This window comes from Callospermophilus lateralis, chromosome 13 (genome assembly GCF_048772815.1).
Source record: "Callospermophilus lateralis isolate mCalLat2 chromosome 13, mCalLat2.hap1, whole genome shotgun sequence".
Classification (NCBI taxonomy): domain Eukaryota; kingdom Metazoa; phylum Chordata; class Mammalia; order Rodentia; family Sciuridae; genus Callospermophilus; species Callospermophilus lateralis.
Window position 1 is genome coordinate 102,301,564 of NC_135317.1, and position 26,632 is coordinate 102,328,195.

The following is a 26,632-nucleotide window of genomic DNA, read 5'->3' on the forward strand; positions in this document are numbered from 1 at the left end:
GCCAGACTAGATTTTTTTCCTCCTCTATCATTCCCTCATTTCCTTTTGGGACTAGGCACCCACTGACCAAGGACAAACAAAGAGGGTCTTCTAGAATACAGTTCTAAGCCCAGAAATGAGGTGGAGACTTTTAGAACAAAGATGCTCCAGGAGCCATGGTGGCAGAGGGAACCATGTTTGATGCATTTATGGTAGAGCCCGGGGGCCAGGGCAAGAGGCTGCATTCACTCTCTTCTTCATTCCAGTCAGATAAAACTGACTGACTAAAACCCAGGCCAAAACCTGAGGGGAAAGAAGGCAATGAATGGGGTGAAGGAGTAAAAGCAGAAGGCAAAAGACAAAATCTGAGAAAAAGTGAGAGAGATGTTCCATAGAAACATTCCCTGAGGGGTCCCTAGGGTAGGGAGCTGACAGACCCAAGGCTTCCCTGAGAGAGAGCGGAGAGGGAGAAGCCCATGGAGGAGCCCCACCCACCAGAATTCCCCACCCAGATGGTTCTGTGCCAACGACAGCAGGTGATGAGAGCCTGGAGAAGAGAATGACTCCATCCAGCTTTCAGAGCTGTCAGTGACTGCCAAATGGCAGTGGGTTCTGGACAGTATCTCTCGGTACTGGTACTGAACCACATCATTATACACTTCTGATATTAGGAAGATGTTCTCACAGAACAAGAAGTATTTGTAAAATTTCCATGTAGTTCACCACTACCTAGAAACAGAAACAGTACTGATTATTGAAATCAAATATGGGATCTGGAACAAGCATAAGATCACAGCTAGACAGGTGAATAGGCAATGCAACATGGAGTTTCTAAAGGTGATCTGTTTTTTCAGAAGCCTAAAAACGTGATGTGTTTCAAGTTAACGCTTACTATTTAAATATATTCAGCAATATTAACTTCAACTCATTGCTATTTATTTTAAACTATTGAGAGACTATTAATGATTAGGAAAAATGTGTTTTGATTGTATTTAGTGAGAAAATAGAGGACACATAAACTAGGGGTTTTTCAGTACTATAAGATATCTTTCATTCTTTTACAAGAGTTATATGTTGCTATTAGTGAATAATATTTTAAATAACAGACATTCCAAACACTAAGAACACACACATTTTCTTCTGTATTAAGAATTCGTATTTAAAATGAATTATTGACTATCTGTCAATTAGCAAAACAAAAGAACTAGTCTGAAGTAGTGCATACCTGCATTGGGATATTAAGAGAACAACAGGACTATTCCTTGAGTAAGAAACATATTACCAGATACTTTAAGTACCTTCTACAAGAACAATGTAATACTTTAAGAAACAATTACTATGTTGTTACCAGACTATGATGTGGACCAAATTGCAATCCAATAGGTCAATGAGCAGTGGGCCAGCAGGTAATAGCTCTATTCAACTATGGAAAGTTTTCTGGCATTATTCCTCAGAACAGAAGAATACAATGGTCTATACTACTAGTACATGGATGAGAGTCAAAATGTCAAGTGGACCTCTAAAACAGAAAAGCTTCTGAATGCTCTGGTGAGACAACCCAGAAAGTAGGAAACCAGAAGGTCCTATTTTGCCTCTTTTTAACCAATATAATCAGCATTCTTGTCCTGGTAGCTGGACCACTAGATGATGGCAATTCTAGTATTAGAATGTCGAGATATAAGAGGCCCTGGATAAATGATGAAAAGGTCAAATCCTTATTTGGTTAAAACGCCACATGATGAATGCTGATGATAAAGTACATGAAAAGTGCAGCTGGAGCGGAGTGCCTGGAGCGTCAGGAGAAGAGAATTCACATGAGAAATCCTGCTGCATGATGGGAGGAGCACCTGGGATAAGAGATCAACAGTCCTGGATGAAACACTCAAACTGAGGCTGAGAACTGACAAGACTTCACCCTTATAATGAGCATAGCTTATTTCTCTTCCCTCTTCCATTTTCTCCTTCCTCCTTCTCCCCCACCCCGACCTTTTCTTTTTCTTTCCTTTTTTTATTTTTTAACCCAGGGGTACTCTACTACTAAGCTCTATCCTGAGTCCTTTTTTATTTTGAGACCAGGTCTCCTGAAATTGCTGAAGCTGGTCTTGAACTTGCAATCCTCCTGCTTCAGCCTCCTGAGTTGCTGGGATTACATACACTAGGTATAATGATGATTTCATAAGAGACACAAAACTATCTGCTTGCCATGAACACAAAGGTCAAGACTCATCAGACCTGTGTGAGTTAAAAAACAAAACAAAAACAACCAAAAACCTATTTCTAAATTGGCCAACTGTGTGAAAGATGTGAAGGTCAGCACTGTTTGGAGTAGAACAATGTATCCAGTTTTGAGTAAAGTACATGGTCCAGAAACACTCTTATTGATGAAGTCTACCAACATTCTAGCCTCAAAACTCTGTGACAAAGAGAAGCCTGAGAGGTTATCATCTAAAATTGGGTATATATGTGGTTGGTGCATGCCTATAATCCCCAGCAATTTGGGAGACTGAGGCAGAAGGATCATAAGTTCAAAGCCAGCCTGAGCAACTTAGAACTTCAGTAATTTAGCAAGAACTGACCTCAAAAATAAATAAATAAATAAATAAATAAATAAATAAATAAATAAATAAAGGGCTTGGGTGAGGGGGCTGCAATTGTAGCTCAGTGATAGAGCACTTGCCTAGAATATGAGAGGCAGTGGGTTAGAACCTTAGCACCACATAAAAATAAATATACAAACAAACAAATAAATAAAGGAATTGTATCCATCTACAATAAAAATAATTAATTAAAAAAAGGACTGGTGGGGCTGGGGTTGTGGCTCAGCAGTAGAGTGCTCACCTAGCATGTTGGAGGTGCTAGGTTTGATCCTCAGCACCACATAAAAATAAATAAATAATAAAGGTATTGTGTCCAACTACAACTAAAACACACACACACACACACACACACACACACACACACACACACATATAAAAGGACTGGGGGGGTGTAGCTAATTGATAAAGCACCCTCAATCCCCAGCTCCAAAAACAAACAAAAATTGGGTATGCATCAAACAAGGCAGCAAAGGTAATTAACTACTTTATAATACAACATCTCATTTTCAATTTACTTTATAGGTATTAGCACCATTACAATTCTGAGGAACAAATTATAATTTTAAAGATTCTACCCTATTTCACAACCATTCTTCCAATCTAATTAAATAAATACCCATGGCTAAGAGATATATGACTTGTTTTTGAGATGAATGAGTTTTATTTGTAAATATTCTTATCAAACACCTACTTTCAATGCTGCTGACACTAAGAACTTAAGCCTAGGAGCTACTTTTACACTGAAGATGTTTTCTGTGCCAGATTCACCAACATTCCTTCTCAGGAAATCTGCCTCCAGGTACAGCTCCTATTATGAAGGTTGCAGGTGGTGTGACTCACCCCACTCCAATCCCCTGCACAGCATACTAGTCAAGAGATGGACAACTGACCAAAGAGGACCCATACCTGTGACCAATGACTATGCAGACTTATTTTAAAATATGTAGAAGAACACCCAGATTCTCTCTAGGAATTTTATCTAAAAGCTACATAAGGAGATTGCTAAAAACTATTGGCATCAGAGTTAAAATGTCATGCAGACCTTTCTAAGATGTTTTAGGATCTACACAATGCCAAAAAGAAGTAGGTTAGGTAAAGGACAATTCTCTGATTCATAGAGTGAGTGCCTGGGTTACTTTGGTGCCTGTTCTTCCACAGGAACCAGGTTAACTTTTTTTGGATTTCCTCTATATTTATTATAAACCTCCACTGTATTTGAGCTGTATGTCTGGGTTTATATTTCTTAAAATAACTAAGAAAGGAATCCCTAAAAGTATGAATTTATTGTTTTGCTTGTACAACTCAAGAAGTAAGTTGCCTTTCAGCATTTAAGTGACAATGATAAAAACTGTCAATGATAAGAATTGTCCACTAATTCTTCTTTTCTATTTTTCTTCCACAGATTCTTTGTATGTGTCTATCATATATCAAACAGATATTAGGTATTCAGTAGTACACAAAAAAGACATAGCTCTTCCTTTTGGAAAATTAAAACCTAGTTAGGGAAAGCATTGGAAAAAGTAATACAAAGCACATAAAGAACCACAAACCACAGAGTATTCTCAGAGGAGGTAAAAGGATGCACCTCCCTAAGAATGGATGGTCAAGGAAAGCTGCTTACAGGAAGCAACATTTAACCATAGAGGGGAAACGCAGCCAGGGAAAGAGTAAGGAACATATTATAGGCAGAAGGAAAAGAATCCACACATGAATTCATCTTGAAAAAACCTAAAGTGTTCAGAAACTGAAAGAAGACTGATCTCAAAGCACAGTAAGACAATTAGACATCACTAGGGAGGAGGAGGGCAAGATTACCAAGCCAAATGATGAATGTGTTACTTAGTGGGAAACCACTGCAGGGTTTCTGACGTAACAGTAACATAATCTGATGTGCCTTTTACAAAGTTTTCTATGGGTTTTTTGAACAACAATAGAATAAAAGAGCCAGGAGGACAGGTGGAAAGAACAGTTAGGTTGCTGGTCTGTTAAAAGCTAGTCTGCAACAACAACACTACAAAGTAACTTTGGTTATTAAATTCATTATGAACTGGAAGATTTTTATTAGGGCAACAAAATTTTTGTCACCATTTAACTATAAGTCAGTGATCCTTTTTCTAAGGATCATGAGAACTAAGAACACAACAACCGAATACTGTGGATTATTGAACAGGTCCAAGCTACATAGTCCTTGTGAATCCACAAAGTAGCATGTTCTGATATTACTGATGCAATAAGAATAAACCTTTACTTAAAGGTATAAAGTCTGACACATTTACTGTCCTGTTGTTCATCTTTCATAATTATTTCACTCTATATTTTTGTTTAAAGACACCAACTATTAACAGTAAATGTTCCCATGGATATCAAAACCTGCTTTTAGAATATAACACTACAGAGAAAGTGCAACATGAGCACTATCAGAATAAATGATTGAGAAATGTCAGTAACAATAACATTTCTCAGTCATTCCATAAAAACAGTGTTTCTAATATATTCCCAGAAGCACAGACATGGTAGAGCCAGCCATTCTTTCCTTTAGCCTTTACATTAAAAGGGAACATGAACTCACCCTAGCTGATTCATCAGCATGTCCTATTGCCTCTACCATTGAAAGCTGTCCACAATTCAACCACTGTTTACCACCTTCACTGTCACCTCCTTGTTCCAAACAACCATGGTCCCCCACCCAGGTTACTGCGAATTCATCCTACTTTCCCCCTTGAGTCCTTGCAGTAGTTTTTTCCTTGGTACTAGGTGTGTTAGTCAGCTTTGCTTCACTGTGATCAAAATGCCTCACAAGAACATTCTAGAGGAAGAATTGTTTATTTGGCTCATGGTTCCAGGTGTTTACTGCAAGGTTGGTGTTCATTGCTCTGGGCCCAAGTGAGGCAGAACATCACGATGGAAGGGCATGGAGGCCAGAAAGCAGAGAAGAGGGAAGAAGGCAGGGGCCCTGGGGAAGATGAACACTTCCAGGCAGGCCCTCAATAACTCACCACCTGCAGCCACAACCCACCTGTTTACAGTTACTATCCAGCTAGTCCACTCAAACTAGGATAGACTAATAAGGTCACAGTTCTCACAATCTAATCATCTCACCTCTGAACATTTCTCATTTGCACAGAAGCTTTTGGGGAACAACTTATAACCAAACCATAAAATGGGGATTGAACCCAGGGGCACTCTAGCACTTGACTACATCCCCAGCCCTTTTTATTTTTTGAAATATGCTCTCACAAAGTTCCAAGGCTGGTCTTGAACTTGCAATCTTCCTGCTTCATCCTCCTGAGTTGCTGGGAATACAGGTGTGCACCATCACACCCACTCTCACAATATTTTTTCAACAGTGTAACCTAAGTAATCAGAATCAAATGTATATCCTTGCACCCTACTCTTATATTTAAAACTCTCTGCTGGTTTCTCATCGCTGTCCAGTAAAACCTAAAGTCTTTATGAGGGTCAAAAGGCCCTGTTAAGATCTGTTATATTTCTTTTCCTTCCTTTTATTTTTCTCCATATACCTTTTAAATTCTGATATGCTATCTATCCTACTTAACCATTTTTTATTGTCTGTCTCTTCTACAAATACAAAAATCTTATGAGATCAATAGTTTTATCTGCCTTTTCTTTATTGTTGTATACCTAAACAGGCATTAGTTAAATGCCTGGCATTAAGTTAGATTTTAATTTATTTAGATCAATAAATGTCTGAGGAAGGAAGGAAGGAAGGAAGGAAGGAAGGAAGGAAGGAAGGAAGGAAGGAAGGAGGGAGGGAGGGAGGGAGGGAGGGAGGGAGGGAGGGAGGAAGATAGGTTGGTTGGTTCATTCTTCTAAAAGTCATAAGAAGCACAGACAATGGTTCTTCCATTTTAAATGGAGATTTCTGCTCGTGAAGTCAAATTTAATGAAGGCCTAAGAAAGAGTTTTAAGTCAATGGATTCAAGAACTATAAAGATTCTTCTATGTGGGAAAAAGTTGGGGTCCAGCAATAAGGTCTTACATTGTTATTTGTATTAAACTGTATTAACTATATATATTAATGGGCTTTAATGTGATCTTTCCATCCATCCATGCAGCATACACTGAACATATCTGACCACCATTCTCCAACTCTCTCCCCTTATCCCCTGGCATCCTTCTCCCACCCTTAGTAATTACTATTCTACTTTCAGGTAAACATTTTTGGTTTCCACATATAAGAGAGAATATGAGGTACTTGTATTTCTGTGTCTGGATTATTTTGCTTAATATGATGTTCTTGAGTTCCAGTCATTTTGTGGCAAATAACAGGATTTCATTCTTTTTTATGGCGAAAAAGAGTCCACTGTGTATATACATGCTATATTATCTTTATCCATTTATCTGTTGTAAGGCACCTAGGTTGATCCCATATCTTAGCTATTGTGAACAGTGCTGCAATAACCATGGACATGCAGGAATCTCTTTTATATGCTGATTTCCTTTCCTTTGGATATATATCCAGGAGTGGGATACTGGATTATAGGATACATCTATTTGTAGTTTTTGAGGAACCTCTGTACTGTGCTCCACAGTTGCTCTACTAATTTATGATCCTACTAATGATGTGTAAGAGTTCCTCCTCCTGCTGAGGCTAACCAGCATGTGGTTTGTTTATTTATTTATTTGCTTGTTTATTTATTTAATAACAGCCATCCTAACTGGGAAGTGATGGCAACTCACTACAGTTTTGATTTGCATTTCCTTGACAGCTAGTGATATTAAGCACTTTTATATATACTTGTTGACAATTTGTATCTTTTTTTATTTTTTTGAGGTCTACTCAGATAATTTCCCTTTTTTATATTTAATTTTTTTATTTATTTTTTTCCCTTTTTTTAAACTAAGTAATTTATTTTTTACTGTTAATCCTTTTGAATTCTTTATATATATTCTGCACATTAACCTCTGTCAGAAGAATAAGGCAATTTATTTCCTACTGTTCTACAGGTTATCCCATCATGTACTGATGATGCTTCCTTTGCTGTGCAGAAGTTTTTTTAGATTGATATAATTCCATTGGTTAATTTTTTATTTTGTTTCCTATGCTTTTGGGGTCTAGCCAGAAAATCATTGCTGATTCCAATATCTTGAAATGTTTCCCCTTTTTGTCTTCTAGCAGTTTCAAAGTTTCAAGTCTCAAAGTAAGATCTTTGATCCCTGTTGAGTTAGCTTCTGTAAAGTGAGAGGTCAAGTTTCAAGTCTTCCCAGCAGCATTTGTTCAATAGACTTCCTCTTTCCAATCCATATTTTTGGCATATTTGTCATGAACCATTTGGCTGTAAAAGTATAGATTTACTTCTGGGATCTCCATTCTGTGCCACTGGTCGTCTATGTGCCTGTGGTTATGCCATATCATGCGGTTCTGTTATTACTACTCTGTAGTGGTCTTGCAATCAGGTATTGTGATGCCTCCAGCTTTGCTCTTTCTGCTCAAGATTATTTAAGCTACTTGGGTCTTTTGCGCTTCCATATACATTTTTAAACTTCTTTTTCAAACTTTTGTGAATAAAATCATTAGGAATTTGACAGGGACCGCACTGATCTGTAGACTGTTTTAGATAGAATAGGCATTTTTAAATGATATTCTTCTAATCCATGAACATGGGCAGTTTTCCCATTTTTTAGTGTCTTCTTCAATTTCTTTTATTAGTATTTTGTAATTTTCTTGTAGGGGTCTTTCACTTCCTTAGCTAAGTTTACTCCTAAGTATTGTATTTTATTTTGAATGGGATTTCTTTCATGATCCAGGAAGGAGATTTCAGAAACAGTTTCTGGTCCTGAAAATTTCTGTGGATACATAAAACTTAAAAGTAGCCTACATAGTTTTTTATTGGTTAGTTAAACCATTTTTCTTTCTCTTTAATCTTGTGGCTATTAGAGTTTTCAGAAACATGTATGTCTATGAGAGGTTTTAATTTTCCTTATATCAGCTCATTCTGATGAAGTTTTAGGGAAAATTGGTGGTATAAAGGGAGAATATTATATAATGAATTAACTCTTCAGATAAGTTCAGAAAACTGCCTTGAAAGGGGAAATATACCTGGTGGTATTTAATCAAATAATGTAAAAATGTCTTTTTCCCCCATTATCCTAAAAAAGGAAATGCAGGGAGATACATTATAATTTAAAGGGTCAATTTCATGAAATGCCAAGTTACTATATAAAGCTGAATATATTTGGTAGTCTAAAAATTGAACTATCTGGGAAGAGTCAACTTCAAACACCAGCTGTCAGTTATCCTGTCAAGACTCAGAGAAATACTGGAGTTTTCCTCATGTGTTTTGTGAGAAGGGGAAGGGGAAAAAATTTTTTTTAGAGAATTATTTGAATCACTGCTGAGAAAGAATAAAACTTCCATTAAGGTCACTGGCTAAAATTTTGCTTTCAACAAAGAAGTATCTCAACTAGAGGGGAAAAGGTGAGTAGAAAGCTAGTCAGAAAAAAAGTGAGAAGTAACTAGAAGGGTTATACAGATAAACACCATTCAGAAAAATATTCTTATTAATTGATATTTAGGCATAATGCCAATCATTTTATATCACAGTCTCAGTTCTTACACAAAACATCAAAGATAGGTATTGCTAGTTCATTTTACAAATAAAGACACTGAAACTTACATATACAACAAGCAACTTCAAAATGATGATCCAAGAAGACTTGACTTAAAAAGGCCAATATCTTAATTTCCTTGTTATACCTGTTTCCATACTGCTTCTTCTAAAACTGAACACTGTGACAGATTTTCCCCATCAGGGTAAACACAAAGCGAACCAGCTCTTGGCCAGCTCTTCTGTATGCAGCTTCAGACATCAAGTGAATCACTTTTATCACCAAATGGGTTTCATTCTGTTGTATATTCATGAACTATAGTCTGACCCAGTATCTACTTCTAAAAACAAAACAAAGCCTGTCTTTGACCACAAGAAAGAATGATCTTTACTGCATTAAGAAAAAAAAAAAACTTTTAAAAAGAAATAGTCTTGTTATTTTGTAGAGTTGTTTGCTCTATCTCCTCAAGCTGAACATGTGCACATCCCAATCCAGCAATTCCACTCTCAGGTACCCACAAAAATATACATCTATGTTCATCAAAAGTAAGTTCAAGAATGTTGGTAGCAGCCTTAAGCTGGAAACGATTCAAATGTCTGTCAACAAGAGAATGGAAGAATGGATAAACTGTAGAATAGTCACACAATGGAACAAATAAACCAAGGGAAGATGCAACAATAAGGATAAATCTCACAAACAAGAGGAATAAAACAGAAAAACATACATATTCCAAAACTGCATGCATGAAGTTTAACAACAAGCAAAACTGATCTATGGTGTTAAAAAGTCAGAATAGTGATCTTTCTTCAGAGAGGTAGTTACTAAAAAGGGGTAGTGAAGGCGGGCATTCTGACATGAGATGACATCCTGCTTTTTTGATGTGGGTGCTGCTGGTTACCTTAATATGTACATTTTTGTGAAAAACTCTCAAGTTTTATACTATTTTTATATATTTTCTTTTATTCTGTTATACTTCAATAAATTATTTTTAAAAGTTCAGTGTTTTTATTCTTGATAGTTTAACATTACAACATTTACACTTTAAATGTTAACACATTTAGCTTTTTTCTTATCTCTCCAAATAGAGGGAGACAATAAAACAGACTTTTAAAAAATGATTTTCATTTCAATTACTGGCTAAAAGACAATCTACAGAGAGTTTATTCATCTTAATATAAGAGAATGTATTTTTGAACTCTAGTTTCAAATTCTTTTGTGATCCTTCTTCCACCAAACTTAGGAATTAGCCCTAGTTGCAATATATTCCAGTTTAAGTAAACATTTTAGGTAAAGCTATTAATAACTAGGAGGTTTTTTTTGTTGTTGCTGTTGTGTTTTTTTGTTTGTTTGTTTGTTTGTTTGGCTTTTTTAGTGAGACTGCATTGTCAGTATCTATAAAATTATTCCCTTCTTGCTAAATTAGCTCCATATTTTCAATCTGGGGATGAAAGAACTCTTTAAAAGGACATAAGGCAGGTAGGAAAGCACACAATGACAATAGGCCTTCTGGAAATGAATTCTCCAAGGCAAGGTCTTTCCTTTTTACTTTAAGTAGAATCCTTGGGTAAAAGGCTTTGCAGAACAATAATTTTTGTCAAAATGATAAACTTTGAAAAATCAACACCTTTCCATTTGAGAATTTCATAACCTTCCATTTGCAACTAAATATTGATTCAAACCATCAAAATTTGGTTGTTTTCTTAAAGAGAGAAAATAATGACAAAACAAACATCTAAAGGACAATCTATTTATGACTATGTTACCATTTCTTAGAATATTCTATCACATATGAAAGAATAGCTTGTGATATAAATATTTTATTAACTAAAAGAAGGAAAGGAGCAAAGAAAAAACACAGGCAGGAAGTAAAAGTTTATTCAAAATTTCCTTTGCAAAATAACCCTTGACAAAGACAAGTTAGTGGAAAGAACGAACATCCTGGAGCATACTAAAACTTTGTTCCCAATAAAGTTTATTTTGAAAACTGACTTCACTCAGTTTTTTCCCTGGATATTACGATGGTGTTATTACAAACCCACCCCCATGTTTTGGAAAGCTATGCAACTTCCTTAACTACTACAGAGAACAGGCTAAAGGGGAAGGAAAATAATAGTTATGATGCTTTTATTAATTTTAATGAATATTAAAATCCTTCTCCCACTGTGATTGTGAATCACAGTTGACAAGTGATGGGAAGGCTTATGAATTTAGTTTGCTTTTCTGTAATTTTCTTAGCAATTGAAATTAGAAATTTAAGTACCTTCAAGATGAAATTCCCTGAGCAATTCTGAATCTAGGTTCTAGAAGAACCATGAACAGGTGCCAGGCAGAGACAACTTTAGTAAGTCACCATTCCAGTGAACTAGACCACAGCATTACCACTCTACCAAAAAGTGATCAGAAAATCCAATTTAGCTGAATGATTAAGAACATTAATTTCATTTCCTTTTCTATAATGAATACCATAGAACTAATCTAGTATGAAATTAGATAAACTCAGAAAAAAATGAAGCAATGATAACAAATATTTGCAAGCTCATACTATATAGAATGCAGAAACTATTACAATGCCATACTTCCCAATTTCTTGTTTTTACAAAACATCATGAATACTAACTTTAACTCAATAGAATAATGTCCACGAGGACTTATTTATCAAGACTAATTTTTAGTATTAGTTTTCACAATACCCAAAAACATGGTTTTTGCCTTTAAAGCATATTGCCCTAAAGTTTGTGAGTCAGAACTAATCACCACACCAATTGGGACAAACAGGCCAAATAGCATTTTTAGTACAAATGCTTAAATTTGCTTCATGTCAATTGTGATGATACCATGTTGACTCTGAATAGGTTTTAGCATCAATTCTGCATTCTTCCTTTAGGTTAAATTTAGAATGGCATTTTACATACTAATTTGTAAGTAAAATGAATAGGGAAATTAATGTGTTACCAATCAGCTTCCCTAGCTGTTACATATTTATGATTCAAGAACCTCTTCTGAGAGCCCATCAGGTCTCTCTTGTTTATCAAAGATGCTACAAATGATTCAAAAATCTTACATGCTTACAATGTGCTCAACAACTTGCAGGTACTATGCAAGTGCTAAACAAAGACCTTGAAGACTGGGCTGGGGTTGTGTGTGGCTCAGAGGTGGAGTGCTCGTGTGTATATATATATATATATATATATATATTAAGCTAGAGGACTTGATTTGAACTTGACTAGTAATATTCTTACCAGGCATGTTCATTTAATTATAAAATGAAGAGTAATTATTTAGTTTACATGATTTCTAGACAATGAAGTGTTTATGTATTACACACTATACATGTTGATTGAACTTCTGAATTTTAAAACCGTAGCTACACAAAATGGATGATTCTTTTGAGTTGTGAACATAAGTAGCTTAACATAAATATTTTAGACTGCATGAAATGTATGTCCATGTGTACATTGGCCAAAAGTTTCTGTGAAGGTAAATAGCTAACATTGGTTTGAAAGTCACCAAGTTCATTTTTAAAAAAAAAACAAAAAACAAAAAACGAAACACATACTTCTCACTCAGTAACTTGCCTATAATGCTAATTTCAAACATTTGATGGTAAATATAAAATGTGTAATACTTATTTCTTAAGAGTAAAGTGGGGCTGGAGGGCTCAGTGGTGGAGAGAGTACCTCAGTACCATCCACAATAAATAAATAAATAAATAAATAAATAAATAAATAATCATACATCTAAGGAACTAAAAATAATAAAATAAACGAACAAATACCTAAGTAATTTTGCAAACTGTGTTCTGAACTATTCTACTGCTTAAAAGTATAACTGGGCGAGGGTACAGCTTAGTGATAGAACATGTGCTTAGCACGCACAAGGCCCTGGGTTTAATCCCCGACACTTCAAAAAATAAAATAAAGACATAGTTATATGACCTAAAACTTTTCTCATCATCTGGCAGGAGCCTCAAACACATGCACAGATATATCTTATGAATAGAGGAATTAATTACTGCAAAAATATCACTTATATTTACTATTAGAATTGCATTGATATTAAAACACCTGATTCAAAATTCATTTAACTTTAAAAGTCTGTTACGTTGATAATACACTATTACACAGATATAGGTTTATTATGTATTTAATGATATAAAATTTAACCACCTCACCTTCCTTTGTGAAATTATATATGCCTTACTATTTTTATTCTGCAAAATTATAAAATTACAGAAAAATCTTTACTAAATATTTTAATAGAGCTTTTTTTGTCATATGGATTTATATCATTTATATCATACTGTAACCATTTTAAATAGAAACAGGTTTCTATTTTGGCTTGGGAATGAAAGCTGGGCTCAGCCTACCTCACAGAGCAGCAGGTCAATGATGTGGAACACCATACAGAGCGGAAACTTGGCAGTAAAGAGAGTGAGGAACCACTGGGATGCATACATATGAGCCTCCAGGTTCAGATCACAAAAATGGCTGTGCAGGTCTGGGAGCTGTTCCTAAAAGTCAAAATGAAAAACTTAGGAGGCGGAACACTGAAGAAGCTTTACTTCCTGCCACATGTGCAGTTTATAGCAAGATTTCTGTGGTCAATTTCACTGTATTCCAGCATTGGTTGCATATTAAGTAACTACACAGAAGTGATAACAGAATTGATCATATGACAGATAATTGACTTGTTATAAACAAAAAGCTGATCATCTCTTGCTTAGTTGAGTGTTCTTATTTTTTGGGAAATGCTAGGTCTGACAAAACACCTACAGTCTTAAGAATATCTTGACACAGGGTCACATCACAACATCCCCATTCAAGGTGCACCTCTTAGCTGGTCAGAAAAGAAACACGTTTCTTTGGATACCATCTAATATCAACATCATCTAGGGTCTATAATGTCATTTCTATGCATTTTTGAACACTTGGGAAGTTCAAAAGCATAACCACATAGTAAAAATTTATCTTTAATATATCAAAAATGGCAAAGTGAAATTGTGCAAAGTGTAACACATAAAGCTGAATATCTCCCAAACATGCCTTTATGCTAGCTTTAATTTCTTCCCAAGTTAAACAAGCAAATGCTTTTCAAAATCATGAAACACCAAGTACAAAGTATCAGCTATTTTAATAACCAAAATACAGGCAAGGATGTACAAATTCATGTTCATTTTGTTTTCATAAAGAGATCACAACAACAAAATAAAGCATTTTTATATAACATGCTCTCTGAAAAACAAATATGCCAAGGTTCCAATTGGTCATCAAGAGTTAACAAGTAAATAGATAATATTATACTATCACAAACTTGCTCTTCAAGTACTATATATATTCATGTTATTTTCAAAGCCCTCAGTAATACTAACCTTTGAAAAATAGAAACTTCTGTGAAACAAAGGTAAATAGTAAGTAACTCCAATATTTACTTGGTAAAATTGAATCTTTAAAAAAGAACCTATTTCTTTATAATGCCCATTGTTACTAGATACCAGAATCGTTCCCCCTCCACACTCATCCACCATTGGTCTTATGGCTCATTTGATAGGTTTTCTGTCCATTTCTTCTTCATATGTAAGGTCTTTGACTCTTCCCAATAAAGTTGCTCCCTACTTCCCTGTAAACTCTCAGTCTCTTACTCCCCTGGTCTTCCAGACTTTCAGTCTCCAGCTGGTTTCACTGTCCTTTTTAGACACCAGGGGATTTCCTGATAGGTCATGACAATGAACATCTATCAGCATCTTCTATTCTCACATTCCACTACTCTTCTTCCTCAACTATCTCACATACGCATCAATCCATTCATTTATTTCCTTCACATTTTTCTGGGCTCCCAACACCTCCTTTAGAAAGTCATACAAATATGCTGAATAGATCCATTAAAAATTTAAGATTTCCAATTGCGAGCAGAATTTCAAAACTACCTAATAACTCTATTTATCAACTCTAGTCAGTAATTTTGCCCTGCTTAACATTTTGTTCTATAATATCTAATACATATAAAAGAATGTTTCTCACTCAAATACATTTATAAAAAATATTATGAGGCACATCAACAACAATGTTTGGGATACAAAAATTATATGGAAGAAAATTAAACTATGTTCGTACAGTATGGTATTCTGGGTGCCTTTTATTCTCTTACCAACTTCTTTCTGTCTTTTCCAAGTGTCCTCTGTAGATCCAAATATGGTAGTAGCACTAATTAGTATGGAGAAAGATCTTATATGTTTGTATTTTTTATTTGGCAAATATATTCATTTTTCTACAAATAATATTCATCATTCTTCTCACTGGATTAACTCACTATAGTCTCACTTCAAAGTGTATTAAAATTGAATATTTAAAACATGAAACTATAAATAGTCAAGTAGCTAAATACATACATTGTGATATTAAGATCAATGTAAATATTGGTCAGAAACCAAATCTATTTACATTTTCAGTAGTGTTTCACTAAACTCTTAGAACTCATCATTGCTCATCAACACCGTTAGGCTTTTTTGATAACAAATCTGAATGATAAAAGTTCCTAATTTTTATTTACCTGCATTAGTCTTTCCAACTGATAGAATTTGCAATGAAGATCTTCAAAGTTGTTTTTGTAGAGGTCTCGCAAATTATAGTCATACATGATTTTCACCAAAACACAGAAAGCTTGTTCCTCTGGCATCTACAGGAAAATATATACAGGTAAAATGTGAATGAGTACCATTTGGTCAGAATGTCAAAAAAATTCCTTCATGCTGTTAGTCCTCTACTTGAATGACTGAAGTTCTACAGAGAATGAAGCCCTTCACAGCCAGCCTTCTACAGAGTGACAAGGCAAATTTTGTGTTTAAAGCTGTCAGCCTCTTTACTTGAGATAAACTGTCTCCTTTGTTAATTAAAAAAAATAAAATATTTTTAATTATAGATGGACATGATTTGTTTAATTTTATGTGATGCTGGAGATAGAACCCAGTGCCTCCCACATGCTAGGCAAGCACTCTACCACTGAGCCACAACCCCAGCCCCTCCTTTTTAAATTTTAATCATGCTGTCATTGTTATCTTTTTTTAAAAAGATAATACAGTCACAATGAAAAATCCAAACACTACATCTACATACTAGTCCTCCATATCTGCCCCTTTGTTTCTTTTGTGTAACTTCATGACTACTCTTAAAAATTTCTCTAGTACCCTGCCAATGTTTTATGAAAAAAGTATGTTTTTTTAATTTTTCCCCTTTCTATAAAAAAGAGAGCATTCTGTATATGTTGTTATACATCTTGCTTTTTACCCCTTAACAATATATGTTAGAAACATTTCCTTCTCAGGATGTAAAGAGCTGCCTCTTTATTTTTAAAAAATGGCTATGTAGCATTTAATTATGAGGCCACGCCAGAGTTAATCACTTTCCTGTATGAAAGCTTGAGATGTTCCTCATTTGTTTTTTATCACCAATAGTGCAATAAACAACCTTGTATATATATTATTTGTACACATGGAGGGATGGGGTAGGGCAAGGCTTATTCCACAAAGAGGAATTAAACAGTCAAACCATGACTGCATTTAAAATTTTGATGGATAGTGTGATAGTGTCCTTATAGCGTCTTCTGTTGCTATTTTTCTTTGTAAGAAACAGTTTTTAGGATAGATCTTATGAGTTTCTATCATTGAGATTTCAATGACCAATAAAACATTACTAGCCCTCTCAATTTTTTTAATCTGAACAAAGAATAAAAGTCTTAAGTTACAGGAACAAATCTCTCAATAAGCTGAAGAATATGGAAAGGGACTTATACATTCTAGAAATTACACCAAGCAGACAGAAAAAGCTGTTTAATTTACCCAATGTCCTAGGATCAACTATTATGTAAACATCTACTTTAAATGTCATCCTGAAAAAATGGAATTGACAGGTTATGATATTTTGTATCTCTTTCACTGGTAGATTAACATCATGCCTAAATAACTGAACAAACAGAGTTCCTTTATCTACTTAGAAATGCAATTATTATTAAGTTCCTATTCAAAACAGTTACTTCTACTTGCTACTTACAAATCATGAAGTGCTTTAATGAAATAAAATTTTCTACAATTAAATATATTTCAATATTATCATTTCAATTCTCTAAATATTTGCTTATTTCTTTTGGTCTACAAGTTATTGGAGGCCTTTTCAAAAATTTTGGTCTCTAACCTTAGCTGTTCAAGTCAGGAAGCATTTTCAGCTTCTATTTATTTAGAATATAAGTATACTGTATTCTTTGTTTCTTCAGCAATTCTGTCATTGGTGTCTCAAGCGACATCGGCTTGCACCTCTATGATAATTCTCTTATCACCAAATTCTAATAAACCTCTACATCTTCCTCTGAGATGTCTATTTCAATGGCTATAAAAAGCTGCATGTAAGAGAATGATAGCCAGCCCTAGAGAAACTCACTCACTCTAAGTCTCTCTTTGACAATTAAGTAAATATTACCAGATTATCTTTATCACCTAAAGGGGATATGGTTTATTTCCTCCAATGTGGTAACTACCAAACAAATAAAAGCTTTCACTCCCCTTTTGTTTTCCTATGGAGCCACTGAAGAGATGGTCTGCAAGCACAGTGCAAGGCTCTGGAAGCCTAGAGGGGATGGTACTGGGTCTCTTCCCAGATGAATGAGCAGGCAGCTCTGCCTGGTCAGGTGGGGAGGGAAGCAGGGGTATGTAGAAGACATCAGCACAGTCAAAGTACCAGCAGAGGAATGGCCAGTATGGGCCACATCAGGTAAATTACTCAGAATAATCACAGGGAGATGACAAATGGACACAAATTCTGCCTGCTTTCAGAAACAGACCTTAAACTTCATATCCTCTCTCTTCTACCTCCCCTTTCCTCACATGGAAAACATTCAATGAATGTCCTTCAAAAATAAAACCATTTAAAAGTTTGACTTGATACCTAAAAAAAGAAAAACTGTGAGTATTGACAATCCCAGCCTATTGTCTATTTTTTCATATTTTAAATTTGTTCTTTTCAGACATACATGACAGTAGAGTGTGTTTTGACATATTATACACACATAGAGTGTAATAACTTATCCTAATTAGGATCCCCTTCTTGTGGTTGTCCATGATGAGGAGTCACACTGGTTGTATATTCATATGTGATCACAGGAAAGTTACGTCTGATTTCCTCTACTGTCTTTCCTATTCCCAACCCCCATCCCTTCCCTTCATTCCCCTTTGTCTAATCCAATAAACTTCTAGTCTTCCCTCTCCTCTCCTTATTGTGTGTTAGCATCCACATATCAGAGAGAATGTTTGGCCTTTAGTTTTTTGGGACTGGCTTATTTTGCTTAGCATGAAAGTATCTAGTTCCATCCATTTACTGACAAGGCAAATGCCATAATTTCATTCTTCTTTAAAACTGAGTAATATTCATATGTATATATGTATGAATGTATGTATGTATATATACACACACACACACATGCACACACACACACATACATACATACCCATATTTTCTTGCATATATGTGGGAGAGATAAAAGTCCTGGAAGTTACTACAATTTATGTCTAATCTCAGCATTATGGCCAAGTTCTAAATTTTGGGACAAAGTGCCACATGAAAATTCTAAACTAAAACTATAAAATACCAGTCCAGCTAAGGTAGAAACACCTCAGACTCTTTGAAGACTAAAGTCAAATATGGTGACCTTAAGCAGGCAATTATAGAAAGATATTATCTCATAAAATGGACTAAAATTAACCATTGTGAAGATAAAAAAAATTGCTACCAAAATGGGAAATGGGTAGAATCCTTTGGAAAGTAGAAATGCAACTTTTCCTTTGTAGTTTAAAGATTAATGGGATCTGTTTAGCATGTCTACTTCAGCTTCCTGTGATATCTCTCCTCTGATTAATATATTCATTAGCAGCAGCAGCGGCATCGGGTAAGCATACAAAATTGAGCAAAAGTACAAAATAATTTAAAAATGAAAACAAGCATCTTAAAATGTACAAAATATGGCTCAACATCAGATTCTGTTGACATTTATGCTGCAAAGAAAAAAGTAAATTCACATAATGTGCATTTTCCTTTTGAAGATATGAATGCATGTTTTACCACAGTGCTGTGGTAGTATCAGAGATTGACCACTGAGCCTCGATTTGTGATAGTATGTAACCTAAGATGTGTGTAATATGAAAACATTTTAGAAATATTAAACAATATTCACTTCCTGGTGGTTACTAGTGACTTTAACAATGACTGAAAAAATTATTGACAGTAATAAATTATTGGCTTTGCCAATGCAAATAAATAGAATACTAATAATTGCAATGACAAGTTGTGCAACAGGGGCCCTGCTGTAGCTTTAGCTATGTTTGACTACTGTTCATAACTCACAGAATATTCAAAAACACCTGGGCTGGAGTTGGAGGTGACATACAGCCGCAATGCAGCAATGTGCCCTTGCCCTTGAAGGGCACATAGGTAACACTAAAGAGTTGTAAAATAATTAGGAAGCAATGAGATTGGAGTATTCAACACTTTTTGTTTTTAATATGAGTTTTTTAATTGTAACATTATACCACTTGATTTTTAAAATTTTTATTAATTGTTGATGGACATTTACTTTATTTACTTATCTATATGTGATGATGAGAATCGAACCCAGTGACTCATGCATGCTAAGAAAGCACTCTGATTTTTTAACAATAGCTGTGTTTAACAACTGTTTCACAAAATTTCTGAAAACTTAACATGAGCTGGAATGATATGGCTCCTGCACGGTTGGACACAGACCACAATGAAAAGCTAGGACTATATTCTAAATGCAATAGAAAATCACTACAGAGTTTTTAAGCAGGGGCTCAATTTTTATTTTTACTAAGGTCACTTAGCCTCCATATGGAGAACAGGTCATAGGAAAAGATGGGTATAAACATGTTGGTTTAGTAAGATATGAAATCTATAAGTACCTACATTCAGCCATCTCTCTAAGAAAGGTTGCCCAAATAGAGAGCTTTCTGTACATGAGCCTTTGGATTGAATTCACAGCATCAAAAAAGAAAAAAAAAAAAAAAAAAGTTGTCCAGCAGCACATGGTGAATATAGAGAAGAGGCTGCAGTGGAAATGCAGGACACTGAAGTCACATTAACAGATGAGAATTCCTCCCAGATAAGTTTCTGTTATTAGCTGGGTGACCTTAAGCAGGTAATCTCTGAATATTTTTAGTTTTAAAAACTTAGAAGTAATAATACATGTGTCATAGAAATAGAGTAAATATGACATGAAACACACGTGAAAGATAATATGAACGCTGTTAGTGATCATAAAATGTAAACTTCCCTTCTCTTTCCCTCCTTGAAAACAGGGACTACGTCTTAATACATCAACAGCTACCACAGTGCTCTACATAATAGGACTCAAAGAATAAATAAAAGAATGGGTAAAAATTTTCCCTAATCACAAATTACAAAAGTAAATTTCTACCATAAGACCTTTCTACTGTTAAAATGATTTATTGAAAGGAAGCAGCAAAATGTGCTCTTTCATAGAAGTGACTGCTTTTCTTATGTGTTGCTGGGAGGAATGCCCTCTCCTTCCACCCTCCCCAGTGACCAGCTGCACTTTCCAGATTACCCTTGTAGTTAAGACATAGGAGCTCAGGGTGGAGATTGGGCGAGAGTCTTCTGTATAACACAGTTCTGCCACTGAGATCCAACCCATCTTTTAAGGTTGATCATAAGAGGCACTTAGATCTTAGGTCTTTCTTATTTCCCTTTAACCTGATGAGATTTTTGCTGTCTCTGAATCTCCAAACCTTTTGTTATATGCACTATAGCTATTTGGGTGCACCTAACCTCCGGACTTCATACATCCCCTACTCCTCACAGACCTTAACATAGAGACTTCAATTAAGATCCGTGTTAAATATCTGTTTGAGATGACTCCAGTAAATCTAAGTACTTCAGACTTTAGCAATGAAGGCATGCCACATGTTGGTAATTTCCAAGAAGGCTAACAAAAATGTAGAAGGAAAAAAAATGGTGTGAGAGCTGGAAGTAAAGAGTAGCTAAACACAACCATAGTAGCACTTGATTTCTTGTAATATTATCAAAAATGCAAAACATAAGGAAATGCATCATCTATATTTCATACTGGCCATCAAGGTTTGTTATCCATAAATCAGCACAAAGTATATCAATCAAGATCTGAGACTTAATACCTGGCTGTACTAACAAACCTCACCTTATTACATGCAGTTTATGGGTAGTATTGTAGTATCTGCCTATTAAAAAAAAAACCAAGATATTACAATGATTATTTAACCTATTACATGGATTAAGGTTTTATTAAATAAGACAATCTATCATTGGTATGTTATTAGTCTAAAATACAATAAAAATAAATAATTGAAAAAAGTATTTTTAAATAAAATATTAAGATATGGGAACACAGTGGGTCTTTAATATTGACTACACATTTTTGCTGGGTACAGGAACTTTGTCATAAAATGAAGCTTGTTTAATTGGGAAAAGGAGGGGACAAACACTAGCCTCTTGTAATTTATGGTGATAAACTATCATCAATGGCTCTGTGAAATACAGAACGAAATACCTGCTTCCCATGCATATCTGAGAATCAAGCAGGATGCAACCACCACTTGGAAACAAATGTTTACAATGACCTGCTGCCTGCACCAATGGAAGTAACCTGTCACCTGTACCAGTGGAGACAGTCCAAGCTTCACGGTTCTCTCCACGATGAAACAGTGCATAAAACAAAACAGTTCTAAGTCCTTCAAAAGTCTTTTAAGACTCAAGTGATGTCATATACATCAAGATATTTTTCTGAAGTAAGAATCTATTTTGATAATTAAAAATAATCTCCATTTTGGATAAAACTGTTTCCTATCTGCATTATCTTCAGATCTTCTTGGAACAATCCACCTTTTTCTATTAAGACAATGAACATTCAATCTACTGATTTTCTAAATTTTCTTAAACAAAGATAGATGCTAGTGACTCTTTTCAAAGTCATAAACTCATGAGTCTTCATTGTTCTGAAGACTTCATTGTACTAAACACTGCTACCCATTTATTTTCCCTTTAAATCAAATAGGTGCTAAAATACATTGAAATTGAATGTCTATTTATTAGCCATAAAATATTGTATAATATATTAGTTTCCTGTGTGTTATCAATTTCAATTAATAGGATGTGAAGCCAACGAAAATATGTTGGGCAGATAATTACTAATTTGAGAAGTAGTAGCAGCAGCTAACATTATTAGACACATGAATCACTATTTGATTCTCAAAAAGTCCTCAGAGTTGTATTATTTGTATTAAAATATTTTACTTATATAATCGATTATTTTATTTATTTATTTTTGTGGTTCTAGGAATTAAACCCAGGGTGCTCTATCTTTGAGCTGTATCCCCAGGCCCCTTTTTTGTTTTTATTTTGAGGCAGCGAAGTGCTATATTGCTGAGGCTGGCCTCAACTTGCCCTCCTCCTGCCTCGACCTTTGTGTTGGTGTGATCACAGGCATGTGACACTGTGCCCATCTATTTTTATATTTTAAATATAAGTCTAGTGAGCTTCAGATAAGTTATGTGATTTGCCAATAACTACAGATCTATTAAGTAAAGCTTGGATTTGTGCCAACTACAAAATAAAGCTCTTTCTTTATACTTATAAAATAAGGTGCTGAATACTCATAATGAAAGATAATAATATTATTCCCATTTTATAAATGAAGAAACTGAAGCTCAGTTTAGGAATCTTGCCCAAGGTCATATAACTTGAAAGGTATTAAGCCACAATTCAAATTCACAATTGTGCTTTTTAATATCCTTTGAAAAGGGGCTGAGGTTGTGGCTCAGCGGTAGAGCTCTCGCCTCACACATGCGGGACCCTGGGTTCGATCCTCAGCACCACGTACAAAAGTAAACCAGTAAAATAAAGTGTTGTATCCAACTACATAAATATTAAAAATATATATCCACATATATATATATATATATATATATATATATATATATATAACAGGAGGATTAGAAGACGATTTTTTTTTTAAGGTAAAAGAGTCTTGAATATATATCATAGGATACACATGGAAGATGTTGGGAAGTGGCTTAAAAGCACTCAATATGAGAATTAACTCAGAACAGAAAAATGAATGCATCCTCCTGGATTATAAGGAAACGTAGTTCAGAAGTATAGAAGAACTTATTTACTTATTTAAAAATACAGTAAAATTCCTATAGTGGAGACACCACCCAAGATGATGTGATTGTTTCTGACCCAGCTCCCAATCAGATGGTGTTTGCATCACTTGTCCTGCATAAAAACCATTCCAAGTCTCAGTAGGGCTGATCCAGTTCTCTGTCAATACTGAGGTAGACAAAAGACCTGGACCTTGCCAATCAGAGAACCCCATCCCTCTGGATTGAATAACTGAATAAGGAAGAGCACATGCTCCAAACCAGGCCAACTGGAGCCTTCCAGGGGAAAAGAGAAGGAAGTCATTTTTGTTTGGTTTGGTTTTGGTTTTGGTAGAGCAAAAGATGGCCCCTTTTAAATGAAGTCACAAAACTTAGAGGATATGAAGCCAGGCCAGGCTATAGCATGGTGTCCACTTCATGGTCTACCCATGCACACCACTGCAAGAAAATTGAACAAAAGCAGAGACGCAAACCCAGACGCCTAACAATAAAATAGGAACTCCAGATTCCTATCATGTCAAAATCATCTCTGTCCTAGATTTTCCAGTTATGAGGAAATAAATATCCTTTTAATTTACCTACCTTGAGTTAGGGTTCTGTCCCTTGCACCAGAAAGAGTCCTGAATAACAAAATCTCACAAATGCTTCTACTTTTTTTTTTTTTTTTTTTTTTTTTTTTTTAAAGAGAGAGTGGGAGAGAGAGAGAGAGTGGGGGAGGGAGAAAGAGAGAGAATTTTTTAATATTTATTTTTTAGTTCTCGGCGGACACAACATCTTTGTTTGTATGTGGTGCTGAGGATCGAACCCGGGCCGCACGCATGCCAGGTGAGCGCGCTACCGCTTGAGCCACATCCCCAGCCCCAAATGCTTCTACTTATATATAAAGATATCTGGAAACTTCTATCTTGGGCCATTGGACCCTATATATTTTAGTTGTAGATAGACACAATACCTTTATTTATTTATTTATTTTTATGCAGTGCTGAGGCTCAAACCTAGTGCCTCACACGTGATAGGCAGACACTTTACCACTAAGCTACAACCCCAGCCCCTCGTGGAATCTTGATTTTCAAGAAAACTAGAAAGTAGCTCTGCTTCTCAATTCTTACATTTATTAGTTAAATCTTAGCCCAAACATGTCTTTGTGGGGAGTTATATTAAAGACTTTTTTAAAAAAAGACTTTATAATTTTTAAATCATTTTAAATTTTAAATATAACATGCAAAAATGCATAAAAGTTAAATATACACTTTAATGAATAATTGATTATGAAGGAAAAACAAATGATTTTGAAGGACTTAGACAATCATCACCAAGGCTAAGAGAATGCTGCCAGTTCCCCTGAAGTTCCTTGTGTGCCCCTTTCCAGTCATTATCCCTGTGTTTCTCTATCCTGATTTTAACAGCAATTGCTTCAATGGCAAGCTTTATCATTTTGTCATCTCTGTTATATCCTAAAACTTTTAATTTTGCCTGTTACTATATTTTATTTTATTTATTTATTTTTCTGAAAAAAATATTTATTATACCTTCCTCAAGGCAAACCATTGTATTAAGAATGGGGTCAAGAGGGAAAGAAGACAAGACACAGTTCCTACCATTCAGCTTACATTTTATATAAAATATAATCTTACATTTTTAACTAAACCTTGTGTTTATAGGATTCACTCATATTAGTGTGCAAACAAGCATTCCATTGCTAAACAGAGTTCTTCTGTACAGACACACCACTATGTATCCATGTTAATGCCTAACTGTAATTCTAATACTGGAACTCCATGTTAAATACTGGTCTTGGGCAATTCCAGGCCATGGCTTTTGTTGTATGTGTGCTAGGTATTTTACCAAGGAATTAAAGTCCATCTAGGAATGGAATTGCTGGGTATGTGGATAAAGTCCAAGTGGTTTCTAGAGGAGCTGTGCTTATAGTTTTTTTTTTTAATTCAATGGTTTAAACATTCTAGATTATTCGAACATAGTCCTATCATTTATATATTATATATACACTTGAAAATGAGCCTGCTTTTCTGAAAGTCCAAAAACAGCCCATGTCCAATAAAAAAAGTTTAAGACTTGACAATAATATGGCAGATAAATACATTGGGTTAAAAATTATCCATGATCTTTACAATAAATGAAATATGTAAGTATTAACCTCCAATTAAGCAAAGACTAATATTAAAATGAGGACATGAAGGATTATTACTGCATCCTTCATTTTGAAGGCAGTTGAAAGGATGGTCGCAAACATTATTCTCCAATTCTAAGTGATAATTTTGTCATAATCACATAAATGTATAACAAATCTCCTCTTCTATCCCTATGCATAAACATGTAATTCTTCCACTTAATAGATACATGTTACAAAGCATCTGGAAACTTCCAAACTAGGAAAAGAGAAACTATTTCTTAAAACTATTGAGACATGGAAAAACTTAAAAATTCAACACTTTGTTTTTGGACATACTTTCGCTTTGGCCCTCCTTTCCTCTTAGACAATGAATGTTAAACCTAAAAAGACTATGGGTGAGGAAAGGCAGCATCCCAAGAAGCAGCAGTCAGATAGTGATTAATACGGAGCTGCCAAAGTATGTCTGGCAGGAAAAGAAGCAACAGCTTATGAAACTGATAAAAAAAAAAAAATCAGTCGGCAAGACACCAATAACATATCTCCCTGGAGCCTGAGATAGTGTAATTCATGAATTATTCAAGCTAACCTGTATTCTTCTACCTATTTACACAATGGAGGCAAAATATGGGACTATGCATAATTCTATTAATATTAACATAGAAAGTACAAGAGATTGTACTGAATTTTGGTTCCTCTTGTGACATACCTTGGGGAAATACTTTAAGTGAATAAGTTCATAATGCCTGACTTATCATGTGACCCTCATTAGAACAGAGTAGTAATACAGAACAAAAATCTGGGTATTTGAATTTTCTAGTTATTTGACTCATTCTTTCTTTAACAGGTATGTTTCCATCTAATTAGGAACATTCAAATAATCTAACCCTTTCAGAAATCTCAGAACATATTTCTCAAGAGATTTTCTTCTCACTGTACTTTAATTAGTATGTTATAATGTGCTAAATGGAATGCAGGTCAAAATTGCTAAACTATGGTACATATGAAGATTATTTTGTTAAAAATAAAGCAACCCCAGCCATGACTTGAGTATCAGCTTCTCATCCGAGTGGGTATAAAGGTTTCCTTTAGAAGAAAGATGGTTCTGAATTTGATGAACACTTACAACAACACTTGTGTCCAGTC

General features: G+C 34.9%; 1 protein-coding gene across 4 annotated transcripts in view; it reads right to left on the bottom strand.

Annotated features, from left to right (window-relative positions):
* Rabgap1l (RAB GTPase activating protein 1 like) overlaps positions 1-26,632 on the bottom strand; it is a 612,968-nt gene that overhangs the window by 204,178 nt on the left and 382,158 nt on the right. For all 4 annotated transcript variants that reach the window (XM_076872863.2, XM_076872862.2, XM_076872861.2 and 1 more), the window contains exons 16-17: positions 15,693-15,818; positions 13,513-13,656 (exon numbers count right to left, since the gene is read on the bottom strand). In XM_076872863.2, the coding sequence (XP_076728978.2) occupies positions 13,513-13,656; positions 15,693-15,818 (270 nt within the window). The remainder of the gene's footprint in view (positions 1-13,512; positions 13,657-15,692; positions 15,819-26,632) is intronic.